The sequence below is a fragment of the Eumetopias jubatus genome, unplaced genomic scaffold (assembly GCF_037043125.1).
Source record: "Eumetopias jubatus isolate StellerSeaLion01/CBP00866 unplaced genomic scaffold, mEumJub1_p1.0 scaffold_7, whole genome shotgun sequence".
Classification (NCBI taxonomy): Eukaryota; Metazoa; Chordata; class Mammalia; order Carnivora; family Otariidae; genus Eumetopias; species Eumetopias jubatus.
In genome coordinates, this window is record NW_028274813.1 from 135,998,542 (window position 1) to 136,023,714 (window position 25,173).

At 48.9% G+C, this 25,173-nt stretch overlaps 1 protein-coding gene across 1 annotated transcript in view; it reads right to left on the minus strand.

Annotated features, from left to right (window-relative positions):
• Positions 1–25,173, minus strand: part of ADAMTS17 (ADAM metallopeptidase with thrombospondin type 1 motif 17) — a 354,066-nt gene that overhangs the window by 243,864 nt on the left and 85,029 nt on the right. The window contains exons 5-7 of the mRNA XM_028122793.2: positions 24,476–24,559; positions 23,555–23,712; positions 15,154–15,197 (exon numbers count right to left, since the gene is read on the minus strand). Of these exons, the coding sequence (XP_027978594.1) occupies positions 15,154–15,197; positions 23,555–23,712; positions 24,476–24,559 (286 nt within the window). The remainder of the gene's footprint in view (positions 1–15,153; positions 15,198–23,554; positions 23,713–24,475; positions 24,560–25,173) is intronic.

Consider the following 25,173-nt stretch of genomic DNA (forward strand, 5'->3'; position numbering starts at 1 on the left):
ATAATGGGGACATGAAAACAAAAAATTATCTTCTCGGGGTTTGTGCTCTTGTTGCAGAGGCCGACAGCACACGGATAAACAAATAATCTGGGGTACCCATTAACTGAGTAGGGAATAGAGAGGCCGCTTCCACTTCTCTCAGATGCTCTCTGAACACAGACCCGAAGGAAGGAGAGAATGAGCCAAAGAGACGTCAGCGGGAGAGCATGCCTGGCCCAGCAAGAGCAGGTGCAAAGCCCTGATACAGCAGCAAGCTTGGCAAGGGAGGAACAGGGGGCAGGCACAGGTGAGCAAGGCCATGGGCACTGGGAGGAGAGGTCAGTAAGGGAACCATGGGCCACAATGTTCTGGGGCCCGCAGGTCTGTGGATTTTATCCAAAGCCATCAGAGGAGTTTAAGCAAGGAACTCCCATGATCTGACTTACATTTTAAAAGAAACCGTCTGGTCATCACCTAAGAATGAGCTGGGGGTTGGCGGGGAGGGGCACGGAGGCCTGGAGACAAGGCCTGGACCACAGGGGGAGCAGCAGGGTGCTTAAAAGAGGTCTGATTCAGAATCTATTCTGAAGGCACAGCAGATGGGAATTGCCGGTGGGTCAGACCTATCAGGTGCCTTCTGAAACACAGACTATAGGATGGCTAGTCGACTCCTAGAAATGGCTAATAAAAATCACAGCCACCATTTTCCACGAGGCAGGCAGGTTCTGGGTCAAATGCTTTACATCTGTTGGCCTACTCACTCCTGAGCACCCTGCCAGGCGGGCAGCCACCCCCATCCCGATTCCACCGCGGAGGAGGGTGCAGGGAAGAAGCCTGAGGAAGAAGCACAGGCTAGTAGGGAGCAGGGAGCGGAGCCAGCGTGCCTCCAGAGCCCCTCCTCCTGCTTCTGTGACCTGCCTCCGGGGCCTTAGCCATAATCCCTGTGTCCACAGCTCTTCCTGACTTGTACATGCAGCCCGTGCAAATCTGGGTGTGGAGGAAAAAGACTGTTTGGCCCAACACAGCGACTGTCTTATTGATTTCCTTTTCCAAGATAAAAAAAAAAAAAAAAACCTCTTGGGGTTTCCACTTTATCTCAAAACTTATGTTTACCTTGGCAACCGGAGCTCTGTGGCAACGGAAATGCTGTAACCAGCACCCCCAGAGAGGCCGGCCCCGGGGGCTCCAGGAGGGAACCCCTCCACTTCATCAGCAGCCCAGCCCGGGGGCGGGGTGGGGGGTGAGGGGAGCCACGGGCCTCCCGAGGCAGCCCCCTCCACGGCCCAGGCACAGCTGTTTGGTGCTGATTCTGTAACCATGGGGCACCGGAGACAATACGACCTATCTGGAAGAGTAGGACACCAAACGAGAGAAAAGCGGTGAGAACCTGAGGGAGGGAAGCAGTAAGTTGAACTGGCTCTTCCGAAAAAAACAAAAGCAAAAACCGCTGATCATTCTCATAGAGTGAAAAAACCAAAACAAACAAACCAAAAAAACCCTGGAATGCGTGGGAAAAGTAAAAGCAGCACCTTTTGGCAATTTGAGAAAAAGGCCCAAACGGCCCCGCAGTGGGGCAGGAAGCCAGAAGATTCTCTCTGGGGGGGGGAGGGGCAGGCAGGGCGGGGGCCGGGGGGGGGGGGGATGGCAGAATAGTATTCTGGGACAGTGTCTTCTTCAGCAGTGACAGGGCGAGGATTCTACTGCCAGAATATTAGAGCCCGCTCAGGGGAGGAAGTCAGCGGTGCTGAAACTGGGGAAGGGGTCCACAACGCCTCCACCCTGGTTCCGCTCATGCAGCTGCTGGGCATCTATCTAGCTTCACTGAGCTGGCAGACGAAGACCCCTTTGTCCCCTCCCACTATACACACACACACTCTACACACACACACACACACACACACACACACACACACACACACACACACACACACACACACACACACACACACCAGAATTCAGTCCTGTTTCTCTGGTACTGCCAAGGTTTAGGTCAGTGGTTCTCAAACTTGAGAGCACATCAGAATCCCCTGAGAGTTTGTGAAAACAGACTGCAAAGAAATTCGGCTGCAGAAGGGCTTGGGCAGGGCCAAGAATGTGCCTTTCTACCACCTTCCCAGGTGGTGCTAAAGCTGTGGTCAGAGATCACCCTTTAAGACACATCAGCTTTGAGCACCTCTCCTCCTGAACAGCAGGAGACAGAGGACTTCCGGGTCCTCTTCTGACACCTGTTGGGGGGCAAGGGGCACCGAAACAAGGCCAACAGAGCCTGCGCAGATGGAGCATTTACTGTGAGTTCTAGGCCCTCTGCCTCATTTCCTTTCCACACCTACCACACAAAGATGCATTACCATTATGCCCATTTTACAGACCAGGAAACTGAAACTCGAAGACAAGCCACTTGCCCGGGTTTCCATGGTTAGCAGAGCTGGGATTCTTGACACAGGCTTGGGGAAAAACCAGAGGCCATGTTGGAAACTTCCAAACTTCCACTCCCTCCTGGCCCAGACTCAAATCCAAACCTGCAAGCCGGGCTCTCCCCCCGCCGAGGCCTCCACGACCTTGCCCGAGTCAGCTTCCCGCTCTGGCACAAGCACAGATTGGGGGTCAGGCTGGCCCACACTTGCCCACCGTGCAACTTTAAATCTTCAGGCTTTCCAGTGAGTTCCTTCAATATCAGCTGTCACTCATTAATGGTATAATTTCACACAAGAAATGTATCCTTTTGGGGGTTCAGTTTCCCCATCTGCTCACAGGAATAATGATACTTCACTTAAAAGGCTATTGAAAGGCAAGAAATAGTTAAGAGAAAAGACTAGAACTAAACCGTCTGGGGTCAAGTGCTGGGTCAAGTGCTGGCTCCACCACTTAACACATGGTGTGGGGCTCTGGGCAAGTTAGTTATCGCCCTGTGCCTCAGTTTCCCCACAGGTAAAATTAGCAGCACTTCCTCAGAGACTCGGGAGGATTAAATGAATTACGAGCATGAAGCATCTGACACCAAAGTCCCCGACAAACAGTGGTGGCAGCTCCGTCACCCCTGGAAAACAGGCCGAGCAGCAGCACACACGCCATCTGTCCACCAGAGGCCGGTGCGGGGATAGAGCAGAAGGCTCTGTTGAGAGCAAAGCTCCTCCCTGTTCCAAGGGGAAGTTCAAAGAAGGCTTGGATGGATCTTGGCACCGCTCCCAGGCTTGTGAGGTGCTAAACTGTCGCCTGCCGCTGCCTGCTATGTGCTGCATGTTTGCGTCCCCCCCCCCGCCGCCAAAGTCATTTATGGAAGTCCTGACCCCCAGTGGGGTGCTTTCAAGAGGTGGGGGCCTTTGGGAGATGATCAGATTTAGATGAGTCATAGGGGTGGAGCCCCCATGGCCGGATGAGTGTCCTTGTAAGAAGAGGAAGACAGACCAGGCTCACTGGCTTGCTCTCCACCAGTGAGGACTCAGTGGTCATCAGCAAGCTGGGCAGCTGGACCTCAGCAGACACTGAATTGGCCGGCACCTTGATCTGGGACTTCCCAGCCTCCAGAGCTGTGAGAAACAAACGTCTGTCGTTGAAGCTGGCCAGTCTGGGGTGTTTTGCTAAGGCAGCCCAAGCTGGTGAAGACAATGTTCGTGACCAAGAGAAGCTGTAAGGGGGCTGAAGAGCTAGAATAGGCTACCTTTTGTGGATGTGAGCAGAGAAGAGGGTCCTGGAGGAGGGAGCCCCAGAGAAGTGCTCCAGAGCGACAGACTCTGGCACCTTGTCCACACGTGAATGTCTCCCGAGCCACCGGGTTCCTTAACCTGCCTTGTGCTGTTGGACCGAGGGCCAGAGCAGTGCAGAGAGAAGGCCGATGTGGCCAGGAGGAGGGTGGACAAAGACACATCGCCCTTATTTACTCGACTTGATAAAGAAATCAGATATGAATCCCACCCATCGGAGCCTCACTACTCTCAGAGCAGGAGACAGTAAGCCCTCTGGGGAAATTAGCTCTACCCTTAGGATGGGCCCAGGACTCAGACCCTTCCTAACCAGGACTCAGTCCCTCCTAACTCAGCCCTTTCCCAACCAGGACCCAGCCCTTTCCCAACTAGGACTCAGTCCCTTCCCAACCAGAACTGAGACACTTCCTAACCAGGACTCAGTCTCTCCTAACCAGGACCCAGCCCCTTCCCAGCCAGGACTCAGACCTTTCTAACCAGGACTCGGCCCCTTCCCAGCCAGGACTCAGACCTTTCTAACCAGGACTCAGCCCCGTCCTAATGATGGCTCAGCCCTTCCTAACTAAGACTCAGACCTTCCCGACCAGGACCCAGATCCTTCCTAACCAGGACTCAGACCTTTCGAACCAGGGCTCAGCCCCTTCCTAACCATGGTTCAGTCCCTTCCCAACCATGGCTCAGCCTCTTCTTAACCATGGCTCGGATCTTTCTAACCAGAACGCAGCCCCTTCCTAATGATGGCTCAGCCCTTCCTAACCAAGACTCAACTCCTTCCCAACCAGAACTCAGACACTTCCTAACCAGGACTCAGTCTCTCCTAACCAGGACCCAGCCCCTTCCCAACCAGGACTCAGACCTTTCTAACCAGAACTCAGCCCCTTCCTAATGATGGCTCAACCCTTCCTAACCAGGACTCAGTCCCTCCTAACCAGGATTCAGCCCTTCCTAACCAGGATTCAGCCCTTCCTAACCATGGCTCAGCCCCTTCTTAACCAAGACTTAGCCCTTCCTAACCAGGACTCAGCCCTTCCCAGCCAGGACTCAGCCTTTCTGGTGCATCAATGGAGCCCCTCCCCCCACAACAGCACTTGTCAGGAATGTCTGATCCAAGTTGTCTATGCCAGTAATTCCAAAGGCTGTTTGAATCCAAACCCTAAGTAATAGCCAGGCCCAGATCTGGTGTCTGCAACAGAACAGACCCATAGGCTGGCCTGACATAACCTCCTCTCCCTGCCCTGAAGCACTCTTAAGTCTCGAGCTGCATATTTGTAGAAACTGAGCTAGAAAACTCAGAGCCAACTTTCAACTTCATACAGGGGAGCTGGGATTGTTCAATTTAAGGAGCTCACAAAGACCACAGGATTCTGGTCAACTGCCTAAAATATACAAGGAACAAACATACTTCCCCAAATTGTAGTTCTGCCTCTGGAAGGTCACACCCATCCTACCCTGTGGTTAAATCTGAGCACCAACCACATGGCTTGAATGTAACCAACCCCAGCTCTCTACACCATGAATCCAACAGTTGAGCAGTCACTGAGAAAGTGAACTCTTGGCTCAACTGTAAAGTGATGATTTTAATGCCAGACACAGACGACGATGGCCCATGGTCCCAAAATACCAGTGGTAATACTTCACTAAGTCTCAGTGGCCTGCATGGCCCAATCTGGCCCAGGAATCTAAGCCAAAGAAGCACACTAAGCAACCAAAGAAACTTGCAAAGGATCCCCTAATTCCTGCTTGCATCTCTCTAAGAACATTAAAGAAGGCTCTATAATTCAACCCCCTAGCAATGCTTCTTAGAATGCTCTCTCCTCTCTTCACTCTTCCCCGGACCCAGAGCCTCATGGGTCTCATTCTCTCCCAGCCTGTGCAGCCCTTCTCTTCCCCCCTCCCTGCTGCGCCCTGCATACTACCCAATGTCCTCCCAGGGAGGGAAGCACGAGAACCCCCCTTCCCTTGGAATTGTACTTCTTCCATCTTGACCAATTCTTCTTAGAAGAAATCTTGAGAAGAAGGGGGTAGTACATAAAAGTCATAACTTTGCTCTTTTGGTCATCTCGCCTCAAAAAATAATTGTAGGGGCGCCACAGCGGCTCAACAGTTAAACATCTGCCTTTGGCTCAGGTTATGATCCCAGAATCCCGGAATTGAGCCCCGCATCGGGCTCCCTGCTCAGCGGGGAGTCTGTTTTTCCCTTTGCTCCTCACCCCGCTCTCATGCTCTCTCTCACTCTCTTTCTCTCATATAAACAAAATCTTAAATAAAAAAAATATTGTAGTATATGTAACACAAAATTTACCATTTTAACCATTTTTAAGTACACATTTCAATAGCATTAAATACATTCACATTGTAGTGCAACCATCACCACCATCCATCTTGAGAGCTTTTTCATCTTTTTTTTTTTTTAAAGATTTTATTTATTTGACAGAGAGAGAGAGTGAGAGAGCACAAGCAGGGGGAACAGCAGAGGGAGAAGGAGAAGCAGGCCCCCCACTGAGCAGGGAGCCCAATGTGGGGCTTGATCCCAGGACTCTGGGATTATGACCCAAGCTGAAGGCAGATGCTTAACTGACTGAGCCATCCAGGCGCCCTGAGATTTTTCATCTTTCCAAACTGAAACTCAACACTCATTAAACACTAACTCTTCATTCTCCCTCCCCTCCAACCCCGGCCATCCTACTTTCTGTCTCCATGATTTCGATTCTAGGAACCTCACATAAACGGAATCATGCATTATTTGACTTTTTGTGACAGGCTTACTTCATTTAGCATAATGCCTTCAAGTTTTATCCATGTTACAGCATATCTCAGAAACCCCTTCATTTTTAAGGCTGAGTAATACACACACACACACACACACACACTGTATTTTATCCATTCACCATTCAGAGGACACCTGAGTTACTTCTTTGTGAATAATGCTATGAATGTGGATGTACAAATACCTGTTCAAGTCCCATTTCTCTTGGGTATATACCTAGAGAAGGAATTCCCAGATATTTTTATTTTCTGAGGAACCACCATACTGTTTTCCATAGCAGATGAACCATATCTTCCCTATAGAGGTACATAAAGGCTCCCCTTACCTCCACATCCTCACCATCACTTGTATTTTCTGGGGTTCCTTTGGGCAACAGCCATCCTAACGGGTGTGATCAATCATCTCATTTCACCCTCAGAATAACCCTGGGTAGTCTTATTCCCATTTTATAGATGAGAAAACACAGTTGGTGACTTGGGATGACTCACGCAAGGACAGCGACGGAGGCAGGACTCGAGCCCACGTCTAGCTGCAGGGCCGATGCTCAGACCACCACACCAAGCCAACTGCGGCCCCTGAGGATGGCTCAGTGTTCACTGTGGAGACGACAGGGCTCTTTGGGTGGTACAAGGGACCACCACGAGGGTCATACTGTAAAGAAAGCAGCAGTGGGAGCCCTTCTCTGATTCTTTGTTCCCATTGGACCGGCGGCAGACGTGAACCCGGCCCCCTCCACCTCCGGCCCACTCCTCAGGCTCTCAATGTGCAGGAAGCACATAGGCTCCAAGAGTGCGTCAGGACTCACAATTACTCAAAAGGCATCTCACGAAGACCTAGTTTCCTGTTTATGATTCTACTCCCTATCCTCCCCCCCCATTCGAGGAGGGGTTTTGGTGGCGGTTTCTAACAAAGCTAATAAAGGATCGGGACTGACTGAGAGTTGCATGCCAGGAGGAAGAGCCACGCCAACAATGAGATGAAGCATCCCACTTCAGTCCAAGCTCATCATAAAGCACTCCTCTGGGCATGAGGTGGAAACAGAGAAAGAACAATGGAGACAGACGGTCTCTGCCCATATTCATGCCTAGGCCCATAATAAATGACAGCAGGGACGGTCACCAACACCTCATGCATCAGGGCCACCTAACTGAAAGGGTATCGGTTTCAAGCCACCTGAGTGCAGAACCTGGAATGGTGCTAATCAGCGGTCTCAGGGAAGGACGCTGTCCACGAGGCATCCACTTCCTGAGCTAACATAGAAGGGGCCTCCAGAGCCTGCATTTGAAGGACCATGGCTGGAAACCCTGCTGGGGCCAAGCTCTCTCATATGCAGCCCTCTTGCTTTCCAGCCCTAGAGGCAATCAAGCACGGCTCTGTGTTTTGTTGGTCTCTGTATAGTTCCAGAAGAAACAGAGCCGTGATCTCCCAAGGGCTGGCGGGAGCCTACCCCATGCAAAACATCCCCCTGTATTTGTCACCGTTGGAAAATGTATCTTGGCCATTATGTAACCTTAAACATGACACTGGCACAAGGAAGAAGAAAAGTTGAATTTGGTCCCCCTGGGGCAACTGGTTTCAGGGGGGCACTTCCTGCCAAGTCCCCAACAGAAACCTCCCGCCCTGGGTTCTTGTGTCAGCGCCAGGGCTGGTGGGCACTGTCAGGGAGGCTCCCTCCTGGGAGCTTATCGAAGTTTGTGAGCACAAAGGAAGCCCCTCCAGACTTCAAGGTACAGGAAGTATGTACACCCACTACACACGCTTCCACCGTACGTGCATGCATTTAGGCATGTGCGTGTGTCCAGGTAAGTGTGTACGTGCATGGCTACACACACACACACTCGTTCATCTTTTCATTCTCTCCAATCACTATCTCCAGGTCATGCCACGGGACAGCCAGACAGCACTAAACAGGCCGGAGGACCACCGCCCCCACCGCCCCCCGCCCGGGCCCAGCCTGTGCCTGCCCGCTTCTGTTCTTCTTGGGCATGGCAGCTCCAACAAAGGTCTTTAAGAAGACCCTCTCCAATATCCAGACGCAACTTGTCATTTTTGAGAAACTACTCTAAACCTGCATAGGTGAAAGAAGAAGCCAGCCTCCTGAAGTATATACTATTTAGCTTTCCCAGATAATTTCTGTTGGCTGAGAAATCCAAGCTGAATTTGCAGGGAGCACGGCCCTCACATTAACAGAATGCAACTGTCCTAGCTCTCTTAAGAGGATGGCCAATTTTTTTTTCGTATGAGGAGGAAGGCAGCACTTGCCCGAACAGTCTGAATCCCTGATTGCTAGATGCATGCATATTTGATTTCCAAAATTGAAGCCTTTCATAAAACCTCACAAAAAAAATCACAGATCATGGTCAAGAGCCTGACTATAAATACCAATCTAACTTCTGAAAAACAGATGAACTTGCTGAAGACCTCAGGTCATCTGATTTGGGACAACTAACATATCATCAATTGTTAAGTCTTCTCTTCTGGAAGCCTCTCAAGGTAAACAGTGTCAGCCTGACACTGGGGCCAGCATGAGGTGGGGTTATAAGGAAGACACATCAGAGCTTGCTCACTCAATGGGGTAATTGCCCTTTGGGGACAAACATCTGGAGCCTACTTCTGACAAATAATTTTGAAGCAAAACTGAACCCTGACGTCTGTCAGGTCACAAGGCATAACAAAATAGAGCGAACAAACCCATAGGAAAGCTCTCAGAAACAAACCCAAAGCTCAGTCTTACTAGTAAAACTTTTGTGTTTTTATTTCAAACAGTACTTTCCGGCTGCATTCAGCACATAGAACCTTTGACACCTCTACAATTCAAAACCGCCCTCAGAGAACGAAGGCCTAGCAACACCAGGAAAACACAAAAAAATGAATGTGCATCCTGAAGGAAATTCCACAAAGGGGTCTACACAGTTTTTCAGCCACAGCACCATGACCGGAATACCCAGAGGTCCTCCAGGGTGATGAGGGTTGGGGGATAAAGTACAGCCAGAGGGATACATTTTGATGTTGTTTTTTAATACATACAAGACTTTCTTGCCTAAGCCCTAATTAGACATGACATAGTTCAGAACTTCTGATGCTCTTATTTAGTAAAAACCCAACAGGTGCAGTGTTAGGACACTAGCCCCACTCACCCTTGTCTCCCACTGGTTTCCCAGCAAGTCTTCCTTCCGTGGCCTCCTGGAGGCTGGCCTGAAACAGACTTCCAAAGCAGGTATGTCTGCTTCATCCTGGTGGGTGATGCTCCAACCCCACCGGGCTGCCCAGACCTATCAGGGAGCTCAGCACCAGTGTTGTGAGCCACACAGGGATACCCAGGTTCAGGGACAGCCACGGGGCCCTCAGTCCAGAGCAGCAGGGCCCCAGTGCATGGACCAGTCTCAGAGCCCCTCAGCGGCATCCCCCTAACCTCGTGTGTGAAACATTTCATGAGGCCGCTGAACATTTCCATTGTCCTTTTGTGCAGGATTATCACATTTCACATCCCTTGACTTGGCAGGAATGGGGGAAAGGAGGCTTTTCTATTAATTAAAAAAATGAGAGCAAGCAAGGAAAAAATACAAATCCCAATAATTAGAACTAAATTCATGAAGCTTGAATAAGGTTTTTGTCCAAAAACAAAACAAAAAATCACCAGAGCTCAGTTTACAGCTAAGGGTAGGACCCGGACAAATGCCATGTAACTGAGATGTGTCTGATCATCCAGTCTGCTCAGGTACCACCTACAGACGCCCAGAGGTATGTGTGTTGGGAAGATGAATGCGAAGGGCGAACAGAGGCTTCCAGAGATCTTGACCCTTCACACTCCTTCTTGCCTAGGACAGCTTTTTCCTCAGGATGAAGCAATTCAATGGAGGAAAAGCCCACACCCCCACAAAGCCAAGGTCTCAAATGTGCAAAGTAGGGACCACCCAGTGAGGGGTGAAGCAGCTGCTTCTCTTAGCAATGAAGCTGTTTTTCCAGAACCTTCTGGAAAAAGGTTAAGCATCATTGCCTTTTCTCCCTGTATGTGTCCTCCTATAAGGTGGAGATCAGCAGAACCTCTGTGCTGCCATCCCTTCTCCTTCCATAGTGGCCCAAACTGGCAGAGCTGGGAGGGAAGGTCCATCAGGTATGATTGTTTTAAAAGCATGCTCACCCGTCTGTGCAGGCAGCTTGATGAGGCCTCTTCCCTCATGGGGTCAGGACCACCTTGGAGCTAAGGCCAGGGAAGCCCTCCTTGCCTATGTCAGCAGGACCCCTGTAATGTGCACAGATAGTAAGCTGCAGACACATGCATTTCTCCTATGTCAATCTTCACTAAAGGGTCAGGGATGTAGTGGACATTGGTGGTTCTGGAATGTCCAGCATCCATCCTTCCCCCTGGCTAAAGCACATTGACTCCCCTCTGGAGAACTCCTTCCCATTCATTGATGTGGGAAGTACTATTGCCCCCACCCCACCCCACCGTGGAAGAACCAAGAGCCAGAGCCTCCCTCAGGCCCGTGCTGGTGGGCTGGGGAGCTGCAGGCCACACGACCTAGGGCAGGACTGGAAGCTGGTGACAAGCAGCTGGTTGTTGGGGCAGATGGAGGCCATCCCCCACAGGCCCTGCCACTGATCCCTGCATGGCGTCTACGGCCTCACCTGCCATGGCTGCCTGGGGTGCTGTGTTCCAACCAGATCTTCCATCCACATGAGCAGCCCCCTTCTGGTAAATGCCCTTTCACCTGTTCCTCGCAATCAGGATCCTGGTCTGCTGAAATGGGCTCATGCAGACTGAGCAGGGAAAGTATTTTTTAACAGAACCCCAAACTCCACTAGCTACCTCAGAGGTTCTCCAAATGAATCATTCGAATTTCACTTCGAAATCTATTGTAGGGGCTCCTGGGTGGCTCAGTCATTAAGCATCTGCCTTCGGCTCAGGTCGTGATCCTGGGGTCCTGGGATGGAGCCCCACATCGGGCTCCCTGCTCCGCGGAAAGTCTGCTTCTCCCTCTCCCACTTTCCCTGCGTGTGTTCCTGCTCTCGCTGTGTCTCTCTCTGTCAAATGAATAAATAAAATCTTAAAAAATAAATAAAAATAAAAATGAAATCTATTCTAAGCTACTTTTTAAGACAGTGGTTAAAACGTTTACAACAGCAAGTTACCTTTGTGGGGAGAGTGGCTGGGAGGGGGCATGAGGGAACCTCTGAGGGGGCTGATGACATTCCATACCTTAATCTGAGAAGTGGTTTTGAGGATACAGGCATATGATTGTGATGCCACTGACCTACACACTTAAAAATGGTTAAGATTTTATGTATAAATTTTATGGTATATACATTTACCACCATTTGAAAAATAGGTTCAAAGAGAATTCAAAATGCTGCTTTAAAACTATTTCAATAAATACAAGATAAACTAAAAAAATAAAAAGCACAGGCATAAATTAAAAATCCACCAAAATTTGTACCCTTTGTTGTATGTAAGTTTGTACCTGAATCAAACCAAGAAAGCAAACAAAAAACACTATTATGTGCCAAATTCTAAAACATCAGCAATCCCCAAGCTTCCAGTTTCTCGAGGTGCCACATTATCCCATTTTCTGCAAAACCGAGGGCACAGCCCCTCCTGCCAGAGCCTGACCCTGAGATCCGAAGATAGCTGTTCAAAATCCCTTAGCACTGACAACCACATTATCTATATGATTCAGATTGTTTTTCCATTCTGTGGAATCAAAACAAATACAAAAATAAAATGGACAGCTGGAATGACAAAATTATAGAGTTGGAATACAGATACATGGTGGCCAGGGGTAGGGAAAGGGGGGAGGGAGAAGGACATTTACAGGAGCAGCCCAAGGGAGCTGCTTGGAGGTGATGGACCAGTTCTGCTCCTGACTGTCTTGGTGGTTGGATGAATTTACATACGTAACGAAATGGCATGGAGCCATATGTAAAAACATACCCCGAAACGGTTTCCTGCACAAACCGGTGAAACCTGAGTAGGGTCTGTAGTCTAGCTCATTGCCCTGAGCCAATCAATTTCCCAGTTTGGGAAATACACTACGGTTACATAAGATGCAACCATGGGAGAAAGCAGGGTGATAGGTACAACAGACTTCTCTGAACTTCTTTGGCAACTGTCGATGATTCTATAATTATTGCAAAATAAAAGGTAAAAAAAAAAAGTACAGAAATAAATTGGATGAGACTGCTATAAGCCTGTCATAACCCCAGCTTTCAATTTTTCTCTTCATGGCATCACCACCGTTCTTATGAACCGACTTGATAATAAGTACAAATAAATTATGGCACGTTAAAACAAAAGCACCATGTAAGTTTTTTTGTGTGTTTTTTTTTTTTTTTTTTAAGGAAGGGATTCATTTCCTTCGTAGAAGCTGAAAATCACCGAGGTATTGGAAAGAGCATGCAATAAGGAAGTACAAGACAGGGCTGGTTCAGCCTTGAGCTAAGCGGCCGTCACATAAAGAATGATTACAGCTGGTCCATGCAATTAAAAGATTTTGTGGAGGAAATGAGACACATACGCACCTGGGAGGTCACACAAGGAAATAAGATTTCACCAGCAGTATGCAAAGTGTCAAATGAATAGTGTTATGGACTGAATGGTGCCCCCCCCCGAAATTCATATGTTGGAGGGCTAACCCCCGATGTAAATGTGTTTGGAGACAGAGTGTTTAAAAAGGTGATTAAGGTTAAATGGGGTCATGAGAGTGGGGCGCTAATCTGACTGGAGTCCTTGTAAGAAGAGGTCATCAGGACACAAGCACACACAGGGAAGACCACGTGGAGACACAGGGAGAAGGGAGCCATCTGCAAGCCAAGAGGAGAGGCCTCCGGAGCTGACTGGGCCAACACCTTGATCTTGGACTTCCAGCCTCTAAAACCGCGAGACAAATTTCTGTTGTTGACGCCACCCGGTCTATGGTGTTTTGTTAGAGTAACCCCAGCAGGTGAATATAAGTACCAAGGTGACATGGTGTAGAAGAAAGAAAGACAGGACTAGCTGTCCTCTCTTCAACAGGGAGTCTGAAATAGAGTGCGTAATCACAATGAATGGTTGATAGGAAAGTTGTATACTCAAAAGAAAAAAGAGCCAGCTATAAATCCATATGTAAGAAAACCATGTGACAAAAATGCTGGTTATTCCTTCATCTGCATTCAGATTCATTTGTTCGTTCATTCATTCAATCAATTAACAGCGGTGACTGGGCCGGGCCCTGAAGGACACACAGGTGAAGGGCGCGGAGTCTTTCAGGGAAGGTGTACAGGCATGGGCAATGCGATGGGTCAGCATCTCCTCGGGCACGAGCCTGCAGCAGAGCCCCCTCCTGGCACAAGCACAGAAGCTGACTCGTGAACACGGGGAAAGAACACCACTCCTTAAGACACAACATGCTTTCGCAGCTCTGTCAACGGACAGAGCTCAACCCACACTGGTCTAGCCCCAGCCAGATTTCGACGGGTTTCGACGGGCGTCGGCTCTCCCTCTGTTGAAGCCCATTTCACGTTGCTTAGTGTAGTGATTCCTTTCTGGAGATGGCCCCCAGAGAATGAAGCATGGATTGGTTGGTCAGTTTTTGACACCTGTCTCTCGCATTTGTTTAGGGGATTGATGAAGAATATAAAAAAAAAAAACACACACACACATTTTGTAAACTCTAAAATGGGATATGAATGCTAGTTAGCATTATGCTAGATTTTGAAGGGCCTTTTAAGTCACCTAGTGCAAAATGATCGTTTTTATGAAGATTTACCCAAGATCACCCAGCTCGTATGTGGCTGAGCCAGAGCGAAGGGTTACCCACTGCTAGAACTCCCTAGGAAGCACGGGTTTTTAAACATTTGAATCCCACAATAATATGTATTTGTTGATCCTATACTGTTTTCCTGCAATTCTAAGCACATCACATTCAGAATCTTGCTCTTGGTGGTGCCATATTTTGAGCTCCTGGAGAATAAAGGTTTGTGCCATAGCGGTCAAAATTAGAAACCGTCTTGGTGTTTCCTCTGTTAAGCAAGCACCCTATTCCTATGCTCAAAGACTGGTTCCAAGTGGAAATCTATGACCTGTCAAGAACAAGCCAGATACCAAGGAAGGTAGCACAGAAGGTAAAATGGCAAAAAGGGAAAAGCTGGTGGAGGAAGTGAAGGTAGAGGAGGGAGGGAGGGGAAGAAGGAAAACGTGCCTTGCCATGTTGTGTGTCAGTCTCGGGACCTTGTAACCAGAAAGCAATGAGCGTGGTGTCCAGCCTGGTGGAGGAGACCGGCCTCACACCTGCACAGTCCCACCTCACCGCTTAGGGCACTGGTAACGATCATCGGCATGCATGAGAGCGAACCGGGAAGCTCTCATGACAACGGTGTAACTCTGCGGGGTCCCCCGCCTGCATGAGTGGCCAAGAGGCTCAGAGCCAAGTGTGCCCCCAACCACGGTCACCTTGAGGCAGCCTGGAGGCACCTCCCATGGGTTTAACTTTTCATATCTTCCCTATTCAGCATCCGTCTTGATGCCTTCTGCCGTGAGCAACCTCAACACTTATCAGGAACAAAAGATGAAGTCACATCAAGTCAAAGAACCAGTTTACAAGAAAAGGGGCCACAGGAAAGACAGGGTTTGTCTGAGGACAGCTCCTCTGGACTGGAAGTGCTACCAGGTCTCCAGATCATCACGGGATTCAGCAGCCCCCTAAATTATTATTCTGCTTCCCAACTTACCAACGGTGTCACATGGTTCGTCTTTGTGTACGCAGAAATCTGTCCTAAAAAAGGAACACAAAGACAGACACGGTCAGGTGTATGCAGTAGCCCCCAAGAATGGGAGAAGAAAATACTGTCCGCTAAGCTTGACTGGTCGTCCTGCCCATAGCTAGGTTACTGCCGAAGCTGTCACAGGTCAGCCAAGAACAACAACTAGCCATTTGTCAAGAGTAACCCATCCACAATGTTCCCAAATGGGAGGCCCTCCTTTCGTAGCTAAACTCCACCTAACACTTGGATGCTGGGAGGGCTCCCTCCAACAACTGTGAAAGTTCTGGAAGAAGAGGTGTTTGCAAGTCCTGCATCAGAGACAATTACTCTTCAACATCATCGACCTATAGTGACTACCCCAAGCGACTCTACATGGGCAGCAACTGGCTTTAGATGCTGAAGTGAGCACGTAGCACTTATGAGAAGACCATGGAAAGTGATTTCTTAAAGTTAGATCCTTTAAAGCTTCCCAGGATTCCCCCTCCCCCCCCCGGTGTGTGTGTGGGGGGCGGGGGGTTGTGTGTGAAGAGCAAATATGCTCAAAAGCTGGTCCAGCCCCAGAGGTGGCCTCTAGCCACTCATGTTTGAAATAATAGGTCTGGGCCCTTTTTTTCCCAAAACCAGAGCATTCCCACAGTTAGGGGCTGACATGATCACCGGTTGCCTGGGACTGGGCAAGGGAGCAGCAGTCTGGTCCTCCCTCTCCCCACCCCAGGGCCCCATGCTCATCTGCTCACGGGGGCCCTGGGGAGCTGACAGAAAATGCCCACTCCCTTAAACTCCTTTAGGTTTAGAAGGTGTGTTCTGAAGCCACTTCTTCTCATGCTGAAGTTCTTCTGGGAAGATGGGGCCAATCAGACAAGGTGAGCACTAAGCCCAGTTGTGAAAGAAAGTGGCAGGTCCGGGCTGGGCCACTTTTCCCCTTTCTGACACCCTGACATCAGGTCAACTCCTCAATTCCTCCCCCACCCTCTGTCAAAATCTCTTCTCAGGGAAGGCTCTGACCTGCCATTCACAGTGGGCATGATGACAGAGAAGGCAATGTGTCACTCTCCTAACCTAACTCTGTATGGTCATCTTTCCTTCTCCCTCTGCGTCAATCTCATTCAGACGCACAGCATATTCTGTTGTATTTGCCTCCAAATTGTGACCCACACCTGACGCCTCTCAGCAGAAATGGGGCAGAGCTTGTCCATTCCCAACACTGGCTTGGCTTCAGGTTCACCTGAGGTTCAGGCTCACCTGAGTTTTGTCAAAGACTCCACCCGCCTACTCAGACCCACAGATTCTCCTTGGGCTCCTGATCTACAGAACCAGATGCACTGGCCAGCCTGCAAGCCCAGAAGAGAAGAGGGGGCAGCTTTGAAGGCGTGGCCCCAAAACTGCCCAGAGAAATGCCAAGGAGGAGATGGGGCCAACCCCACACAGGTTCTGCTCACTGCAAGTTTCTAATTTTTTCATAACAAACCTATATGTTTTGATAATCAATTTGAAGACTGGTTTAACAAAGGAAAAAAGGAAGCCTTCAAGAATCCCACATTTGAAAAAAAAAAAAAAAAAGAACCCTACACTTGTCACAATCCCACTCCAAAACCACAGGAACTTGCAGGGCAAGGGAGGGGGGATAACTATAGGAGCCATAAAAGGAAGCCTTGATTTTTTCTGTCAAAGATAACCCTTTAATGTTTTTCTATTCTTTGGGTAAATACCCAGCAGTGAGAATACAAAAACACTAATTCAAAGGGATACATGTACCCCTATATTTACAGCAGCATTATTGACAATAGCCAAGATACGGCACAACCAAGTGTCCATCAATAGATGAAGGGATAAAGATGTGGTGTGTGTATATGCATGCGCACACACGTGCGCGCGCGCGTGCGCACACACACACACACACACACACACACACACAATGGAATATTACTCAGCCATCAAAAAGAATGACATCTTGCCATTTGCAATGACGTGGATGGAGCTAGAGAATATAATGCTAAGTGAAGTAAGCCAGTCAGAGAAAGACAAAATGTGATCCCACTCATACGTGGAATTTAAGAAACAAAAGAAACGAGTAAAGGGAAAAAGAGAAACAAACCAAGAAACAAGACTTTTTTTTTTAAAGATTTTATTTGACAGCGAGAGAGAGAGAGAGAGAGAGAGAGAGCACGCACAAGCAGGGGGAGGAGCAGAAAGAGAGGGAGAAGCAAGCTCCCCGCTGAGCAGGGATCCTGATGTGGGGCTCGATCCCAGGACCCTGGGATCATGACCTGAGCCGAAGGCAGACGCTTAACCGACTGAGCCACCCAAGTGCCCCAAGAAACAGACTCTTGACTAGAGAGAACAAACTGATGGTTACCAGAGGGGAGGTGGGTTGGGGGATGGATGAAACAGGTGACAGGGATGAAGGAAGGCACTTGTGATGAGCACTGGGTGATATATGGAAGTGTTGAATCATTATATTGTATACCTGAAACTAATATAACACTAACACTGTAAGTTAACTAACTGGAATTAAAAACTCAAAACAGAAGACCTTCTAAAACACTAATTAACAGGCAGTAGGTGGCGAGGAAGCAACAGTGGCACAGAGAAAACCAAACAAATAAAATTAGGGACATAAATATTCTCACTGCTCTGGTATCTATCTGACCCCAGCTCAACACTGTTGATCGGACACCCCCTCCCACTTGAATGTTTCAAACGTCACATGCACACAAAGATCAAGGTGGCCCAACACCTTGCTCTAGGGTTTCCCAGAGTGAACATAACTAAATCCTGGGCAAAAGGAGAAAGTGCATGTGACCATCAGTCCCACAGTCAAGAACTAAATAGAACTGAGTAGAAGATGGTGCCATCTTGGAGAAAGTGCCATCTTGAAGAAAGCCAGCCCTGTTGGCTGACAGGAGCACTGTGTGTTCTCTCATCCCATGGCTTCTCTGAAGGGAAATAGGTGGTCTCAAATGATGGGCCCTGCAACATCATCCATTGCTTCTCCTGAGGAAGTGGGAGGAAGTGTGGTCTTACTCACGAAGGGGAGAGCCAAGCTCAATTAGAAGCCTGGCTTGAAAGGGTCAGCCAAGATTTGAATCTTCTCTCTCCTTCCTGTTCAAGGTCCTTTCTCAGAAAACACAAGCCCTTTGCCTACAGGGGCAGCTTCATCTCCAGGTAATCCTGCACCCACTGCAAACTCATGCCAAACCCACATGCTTGGGTTCAAGTGGGGTCCCGATGGAGCTCTCCCGTCTCTAGTCCATTTACTTTCCACTCCTTGTTCCTCAAGGGTAGGCAGGCTGTGTGGACCTCCAGGACCCGGCACACTTTGTGGGTGCATGAGCTGTGTGCACAAAAGCTTCCCATCCCCCGACCCGGTTTACTGCTCTACTATTGTCATCTTGAAAGTCTTTTTAACACGGGCTCCCCCATTTTCATTTTGCAATGGGCCCCACAATTTATGTAGCTAATTTGTGCATAACCGATTGCCTGGCATACAGTTGGGGCTTAATAGTGGCTCCTTTATCACCGACGGAAATACATTTCCAGACCACTTTCAACTTGCCATGCGAGCTTACCAGTGGCCTTGTCTCTGCAATGTTTGGAAACCTGAGAAAATGTAATGCAATGGTCCTGATACTCACTGAGCTCTCACTGTGAGCTAGGCCTGCAAGAGACCCCCTTGGTCAGAGGCTGAAGAGAAGACCATTCCTGGGGAGCGGGATGGAGTGACATGGAGGGGAAGGTGGAGGGACATCTGGAGGTGTACCTGTGGTGGAGCCCCGAGCTGGCCCTGCGGGTTTGCTCCCAGTGTCTCCCAGGAGCACAGACCTGGGTTTGGGGGGGCGGGTGGGAATCCCTCCCTTGTGGCTTCCTGCGGGAGATGCAGGGCCAAAGGTAAAGCGGTGCCAGGTGCTGAAGGCCCCCGGACCCCAGTCCTCCGCGTGGGTGCCATGTGGTCCCCAGCCCCCGTCCACTCAGAGGTGTTTTCTAGCCCCAGACACGGCTGCAGCTGCCAGGAAGCCAGCTTCCGTGGCTTCTGGCTCAGCAGCTTCTGCTGGACATGATGTCACACTCACATCTCTGTGGCTGGCCATCTGGAGGGCTGGTGGGCGTCCAGGAGAGAATGCACTCTTGGGCTCAGCCACAGCCCATAAGGAAGGGGGGGAGGCGGGAAGAAACCCTTGCTTTGGCCAGCATCAGTCCCAGGACTGGGGAACACCGGCCCCTCAACCCTGTCTCAGCTCAGATTACTCCAGGAGGAAAGAGCTGCTTCTCAAGTGCAGCACGTGAAAACCCAATTTCCACATGAAAACATCAGCCCGTTGTTATCCCAACCTGGCGAACTGCAGCTCGCAGCCTCTAATTATTAAACAATGCGTCTCGGCCAACTCGGCTCCCAGCCCTGACTCCAGCGCCGCCTCCCCCCGTCCTGCTGGGAGGTCTTCAATTTCACAGCTGGGAGGACCCAGAGAGCGAGCTGGGCACTGGCCCATTCAGCCCAGTGGCTCCGCAGAAGCAGGTAAGAGGAAGAACGAGCACTGAGGTAGCTCATCAGAGGTCAGCGCGAAACGGAGAAAGAAAACCCCAGCTCCTGGGCTGGCCTCAGCTTACCGAGATGCAGGAGGCCTTTTTGTTGGCTCTGCCTGCAGCAGAAGGAACCTTGCTCTTGGGGGCCTCCAGACAGGCCCCTCCCTAGCACCTGCGCTCAGAACCAATCCCATGCATTCGGGACCACCCCCTAAGGGCTTAATTAGAAAAATTTTCAAACTGTCTTATTGTGATAAAATACGCATAACACAGAATTTGCTATCTTCAACATTTTTAGGCGTACGGTTCGGTGATGTTCAATGCATTTATAATGTTGGGCGACCAATCTCCAGAACTCTTTTTCATCTTGCAAAACTGAAACTCTATCCATCAAACTTCCTATTCCGGGGCGCCTGGGTGGCTCAGTCGTTAGGCGTCTGCCTTCGGCTCGGGTCATGGTCCTGGGGTCCTGGGATCGAGCCCTGCATCGGGCTCCCTGCTCAGCGGGAAGCCTGCTTCTCCCTCTCCCGCGCCCCCTGCTTGTGTTCCCTCTCTCACTATGTCTCTCTCTGTCAAATAAATAAATAAAATCTTTAAAAAAAAAACTTCCTATTCCTCCTCTCTCCAGCTCTACACCCTGTCTCTATGAATTTAACTGCTCCAGGGGCCTCAGATAAGTGGAATCATACCCTATTTGGCTTTTTGTGACTGGTGTGTTTCACTCAGCATAACGTCCTCCAGGTTCGCCCAGGTTGTGGCCTGTGACAAGATGTCTTTCCTTTATAGGGCTGAATAATATTCCACTGTATGCATAGCCCATATTTTGTTTACCCATTCGTCCATCAAAGGACACTTGGTTGCTTCCACATTTTAGCCATTATGAGTCATGCTGCCGTGAACATAGGTACACACATATCTCTTTGAAACCCTCATTTCAATGCTTTTGGGTCTACGCTCAGAAGTAGGATTGCTGGAGCAAAGGGTAATTCTGCATTTAGTATTTTGGGGATGCATTTAATATTTCCCACCAACAGTGTGCAAGGGTTCCAGTTTCTCCACATCCTGACAATGCTCGTTATTTTCTGTCTTGTTTTGTTTTGGGTAGAAGCCCAAACCTAATGTAACCTTATAGGTGTGTGATGTAAAAAAAATACTGACATTTTTACACACAAATTTCCAGTACAGTAAATAAGTTTGTTGGAGGCGGGAAGCAGAAAAGAAAGCCAGAAAAAAAAAAAAAAGAAAAAAGAAAGCCAGGAAACCTGACAGCCTTCTCAGGCCGAGGGTGCATTCACGTCTGCCATCGACATTTTGTGGAGGGGCTAATCCAGAAGTTTTGTCAACACTGATTTCAGTAACACTTACTGCCTCTGAAAAATAAAGGGGGGGGGGCTACTCGTTCCCAAACCAAGACCACTTGCAAGCGCAACCTCAACCCAGACAAGGAATGAAACTGCAGGCAAGAGACGACATCGGGAAAGGTCTCACAAACACCATAATTTGTACATTTTATCTAGTTTTGGTATGAACCACTTTCAAAGTAGTGACCTTGGAAGTTTACTTGTACATTCCAAAGATGATACTATTTAGAGCTCTTCTCTAGGACCTCACTTAATCAGCATTTGGAAAATTAGTCGTGCGAATTTATGGTCATACGTGGACATGGCTCCCAAAGACTCTTCCCCGCTCCCCAAATCAAATCCGCTCTCAAAGGGTGCTACCTATCACCCCAACACTGCAATCCTCAGGCCCCACAGGCTCCAAAAACCACTTCAAAGTGCCTGGAGCCATGGCAACCTCTGGCCAGTGAGCACGAGGCAGGGGGAGGGGAAGCAGAGCCACTGGGGGAGATGGGCTCCCAGCACTCCCTGGGATGGGCAAACCCAGATCCAAAGCAAGAACTGGCTCCTGCTCATCGCTTGTCCTTGGTGCCTGGTAGGGTACCATCCGGATGGCAGGCAATCAGAATTATTGAATAGATGTCTTCTCCTATGTCCCATTATACATTTAAATCACATCCTGTAAGAGCAGAAAATGCTCTCAGAAGGGATCAGTGCACTACAGAGTACATTTTAACCCTTTGGGGTGGGCGACTGATGCATCATCCACAAGGGTGATGAGGTATGTGTCTGGTGTCTGGTGGTAGCAATGCGCATGTTCTGGGTTTTTTAAAGAGGAGAAGGTTAGGCAGTTGCATTGCCTCGTGCCTGGGGATAAGGTGCCAGAACTTTCCCAGCCAGCTTTGGAGCATCATTGGGCCAGGGGCTTATAGTACATGGCTCAAGAGATACACCAGAGGGTCTTTCTGGCCCCTCTTAGAGGGGCAGGCTGTCTCAAGCTACCAGAATGGTAAAGTGCTCCTTTCTACAGCTTTACCTCTGAACTCAGGAGAAAAAAAAAGAAAATATATAATTTGAGAAGTAGTTTCCTTAAATTAATTTTAAAAATTCCTTAAAACTCACAATGGACAGATTCATAGCAAGTCTAATAACATTTTGATATTTTAATCTGACAGATTAAAATTATCAAGAAACACTTCTGCCTAGTTTTTAAAGGGGGTTCTTGGTTTGAATACATAATGCATTCTACTCACATCGTGGAAGTAAAGGAACCCAAGCAAATCAGTTTTTCTCAGAGACGTTTGAGACATAAGGGAAAAATGAAAGAGCCACATCCATATCTGTTGTGGGTTAAATTGTGTCCCCAAAAACAGATATGTTCAAGTCCTAACCCCTGGTACCTGTACCCGTGAATGCAATCTTATTTGGAAAGATGGTCAGTGCAGGTGTAAGCAAGTTCAGATGAGGTCCCACTAGGCCAAGCTGGGCCCTAATCCAAGGACCAGTGTCCTTATGAGAAGAGGGAAATAGGGACAGAGGGAGGAGGCCACACGACAGGGTGACAGTGAAGGAGAGGCCGGAGCCATGCGTCTACAAGACAAGCGATGCCCAAGACTGCAGGCCACCACTGGAAGTTAGGAAGAAGGAAGCAAGGCTCCTCTCCTGGAGCCTTCGGAGAGAGCACGGCCCTGCCCACACTGTGATCTTGGACTTCTGGCCTCCAAAACAGTGCAAGAACACATTTCTGTTGTTCTAAACCCCCCAGGTCTGTGGTCATTTGTTACTACAGCCCTGGCAAGCTAAAACAATGTGACTGCTGCCTGTGTGGAAGGCTGTCTCGTTTCTGTGGTCCACAGCCGGGCCCCTGGTGTCCCTCGCAGTCTGGAAAAGTCCAGCTCTGTAGTCTAGAAAGCAGCTCAGATCCTTACTTGCAACAGAACGTGCATGGGAATTCCCCAGGCATCTCTGCCAACCACTGTTGCCCCAGGAGTGCCCCGGGGCTGGGGCTGTGCACAGCACATGGGTGCCTACATGGACTCCCTCCTACAGGGAACTCAGGGTATCCACTCTCCCCCCAGTAGCGCACTCAAGCCAGTTGGGAGGCAGCCTCGAACACAGGTTAGCTCTTGCCTGGTGAGCGTTATATTTGTTGCCCGGGAGAGGTAGTAGATGCATTTTCTTGGAAGTGTTAAGACTCTCGGGTAACCAGAATTTTGCTACTTTTATATTAATAATAACAACAGCAACAATTATGGCTAACACTGCATTCTTACTTTGGGCCAGGCACCGTGAAAGGCACTTCCTGTGCTCACTGAACCCTCATAACTAAGGGTTAGGTACTGTAATATATCCCCAATTTTACTGATGAGGAATCCAAGGCTCAGAGAGCTGGTGTAAGGTCTGACTGCCAAGCCTGAATTCTTAGCAAACTGTCCTCTTTTCCTCTCCAAAGAGGGACATGTCTTTCCTCTGTTGCGTGTGCAGCTACAGACCAAATCCAGCCTCACCTGGTAACAAATACAGCTGCATCCACAGGGGGCGTATCATCCTTCCCTCCTGGAACCTGATTGTTGCCGAGGTACCGGGCTCCTCCGTATTCTTCATTCTGCCAGTGACAGAAGCTCTCCAGGGACCGCTCACCATGGTGCCCAATGGACAATTTGGCCTAAAAGAAATTGGGGTCGTGTGGGGGCAGTTAAAGAAGCAAACACCCAGGGAAGCCGGAGTTTACGTTCGGAATATAGTGTGGAGATAGCTGCTCGCTGGGACATCATTCAGTGATGTGCTTCTCGCAAATCCAACACTAATGCTGGTAGGAAGGTGCCCAATCCCAGAGAGAGGCCAGGGCCTTATTTTTAAGTTCAAATGAAGACTATGTTATTAAAGAAAAATATTCTTTCTTTTCTTTTGTTTGTTTTTTTTTTTTTGGCAAACTGAACTGTATACCCAAGTATCGGTCTCTCGTTTTTCAAGTTCATTGCCCGATTCTGCAAGTAACATTATTATAAGGGAATGCACTCAACTCAAAGACCAGAAAACACTGCTACAGTGAATCCAAATTTAGCCTGAGGCTGGGGTATAGCTCCAGAAGTGTAGCCATGGGCTTCCAAAGACCTCACCATCTAGATTTGCATATGTGAGATGTGCCGGGAAGGTTGGAGGGAGGCACACAGGCTCAGTGCTCAGGGTTCCCTCAAAATTCCAAGCAGAGCATGTGCACACCAAGCTTCTAGTAACAATACCTGCCCTGCTCCCATTGGACATCCCCAGTCCGTGACCCAGGGCACACGGTTGCCATCTGCAAAGCCTGGGAGGGCAGATAAGACTGACAACCACCTACACTCCTCCTTAGCACTCCACAGCAACTAGGAAACTTCCAGACCAGTTACGCCGTCTATGTGCTCTGGTGGGCGTCCATGAGGACTTACAGGCCGTTGTCGTAGCAGGACGAGCTTGGTAACTTGAATGTTCACCTTACTTCCAAGGCTCTGGTGCTGAAACATATTGTATACCTGTCAAGAGAGAAAAGAGAATTAATGACATAAATATAAAAATTAATAAAAATACAGTGGTATCCTGGGCGCCTGGGTGGCTCAGTTGGTTAAGCGACTGCCTTCGGCTCAGGTCATGATCCTGGAGTCCTGGGATCGAGTCCCACATCGGGCTCCCTGTTCAGCGGGGAGTCTGCCTCTCCCTCTGACCCTCCCCCCTCTCAGGCTCTATCTCTCTCTCTCTCATTCTCTCTCTCAAATAAATAAATAAATAAAATCTTTAAAAAAAAAAAAATATAGTGGTATCCTGAATGGGATCCTGGAACAGACAGAAGATGTTAGGTAAAAACTAAGGACATCTGCATTAACTATTGACTCTAATCAATAATAATCAGTCAGAATGCCAAAAAAATAATCCAATGGGCAGAGGACCTGAACATTTTTTCAAAGACGACATACAAAATGGCCAACAGACACATGAAACGATGCTCAATCATCACGGAAATACACATCAAAACCGCAATGAGATACAACCTTACACCTGTCAAAATGACTAGCATCAAAAAGACAAAAATAACAAGTGTTGCTGAGGACGTGGAGGAAAAGGAACTCTCATGCACTGTTGGTGGGAATGT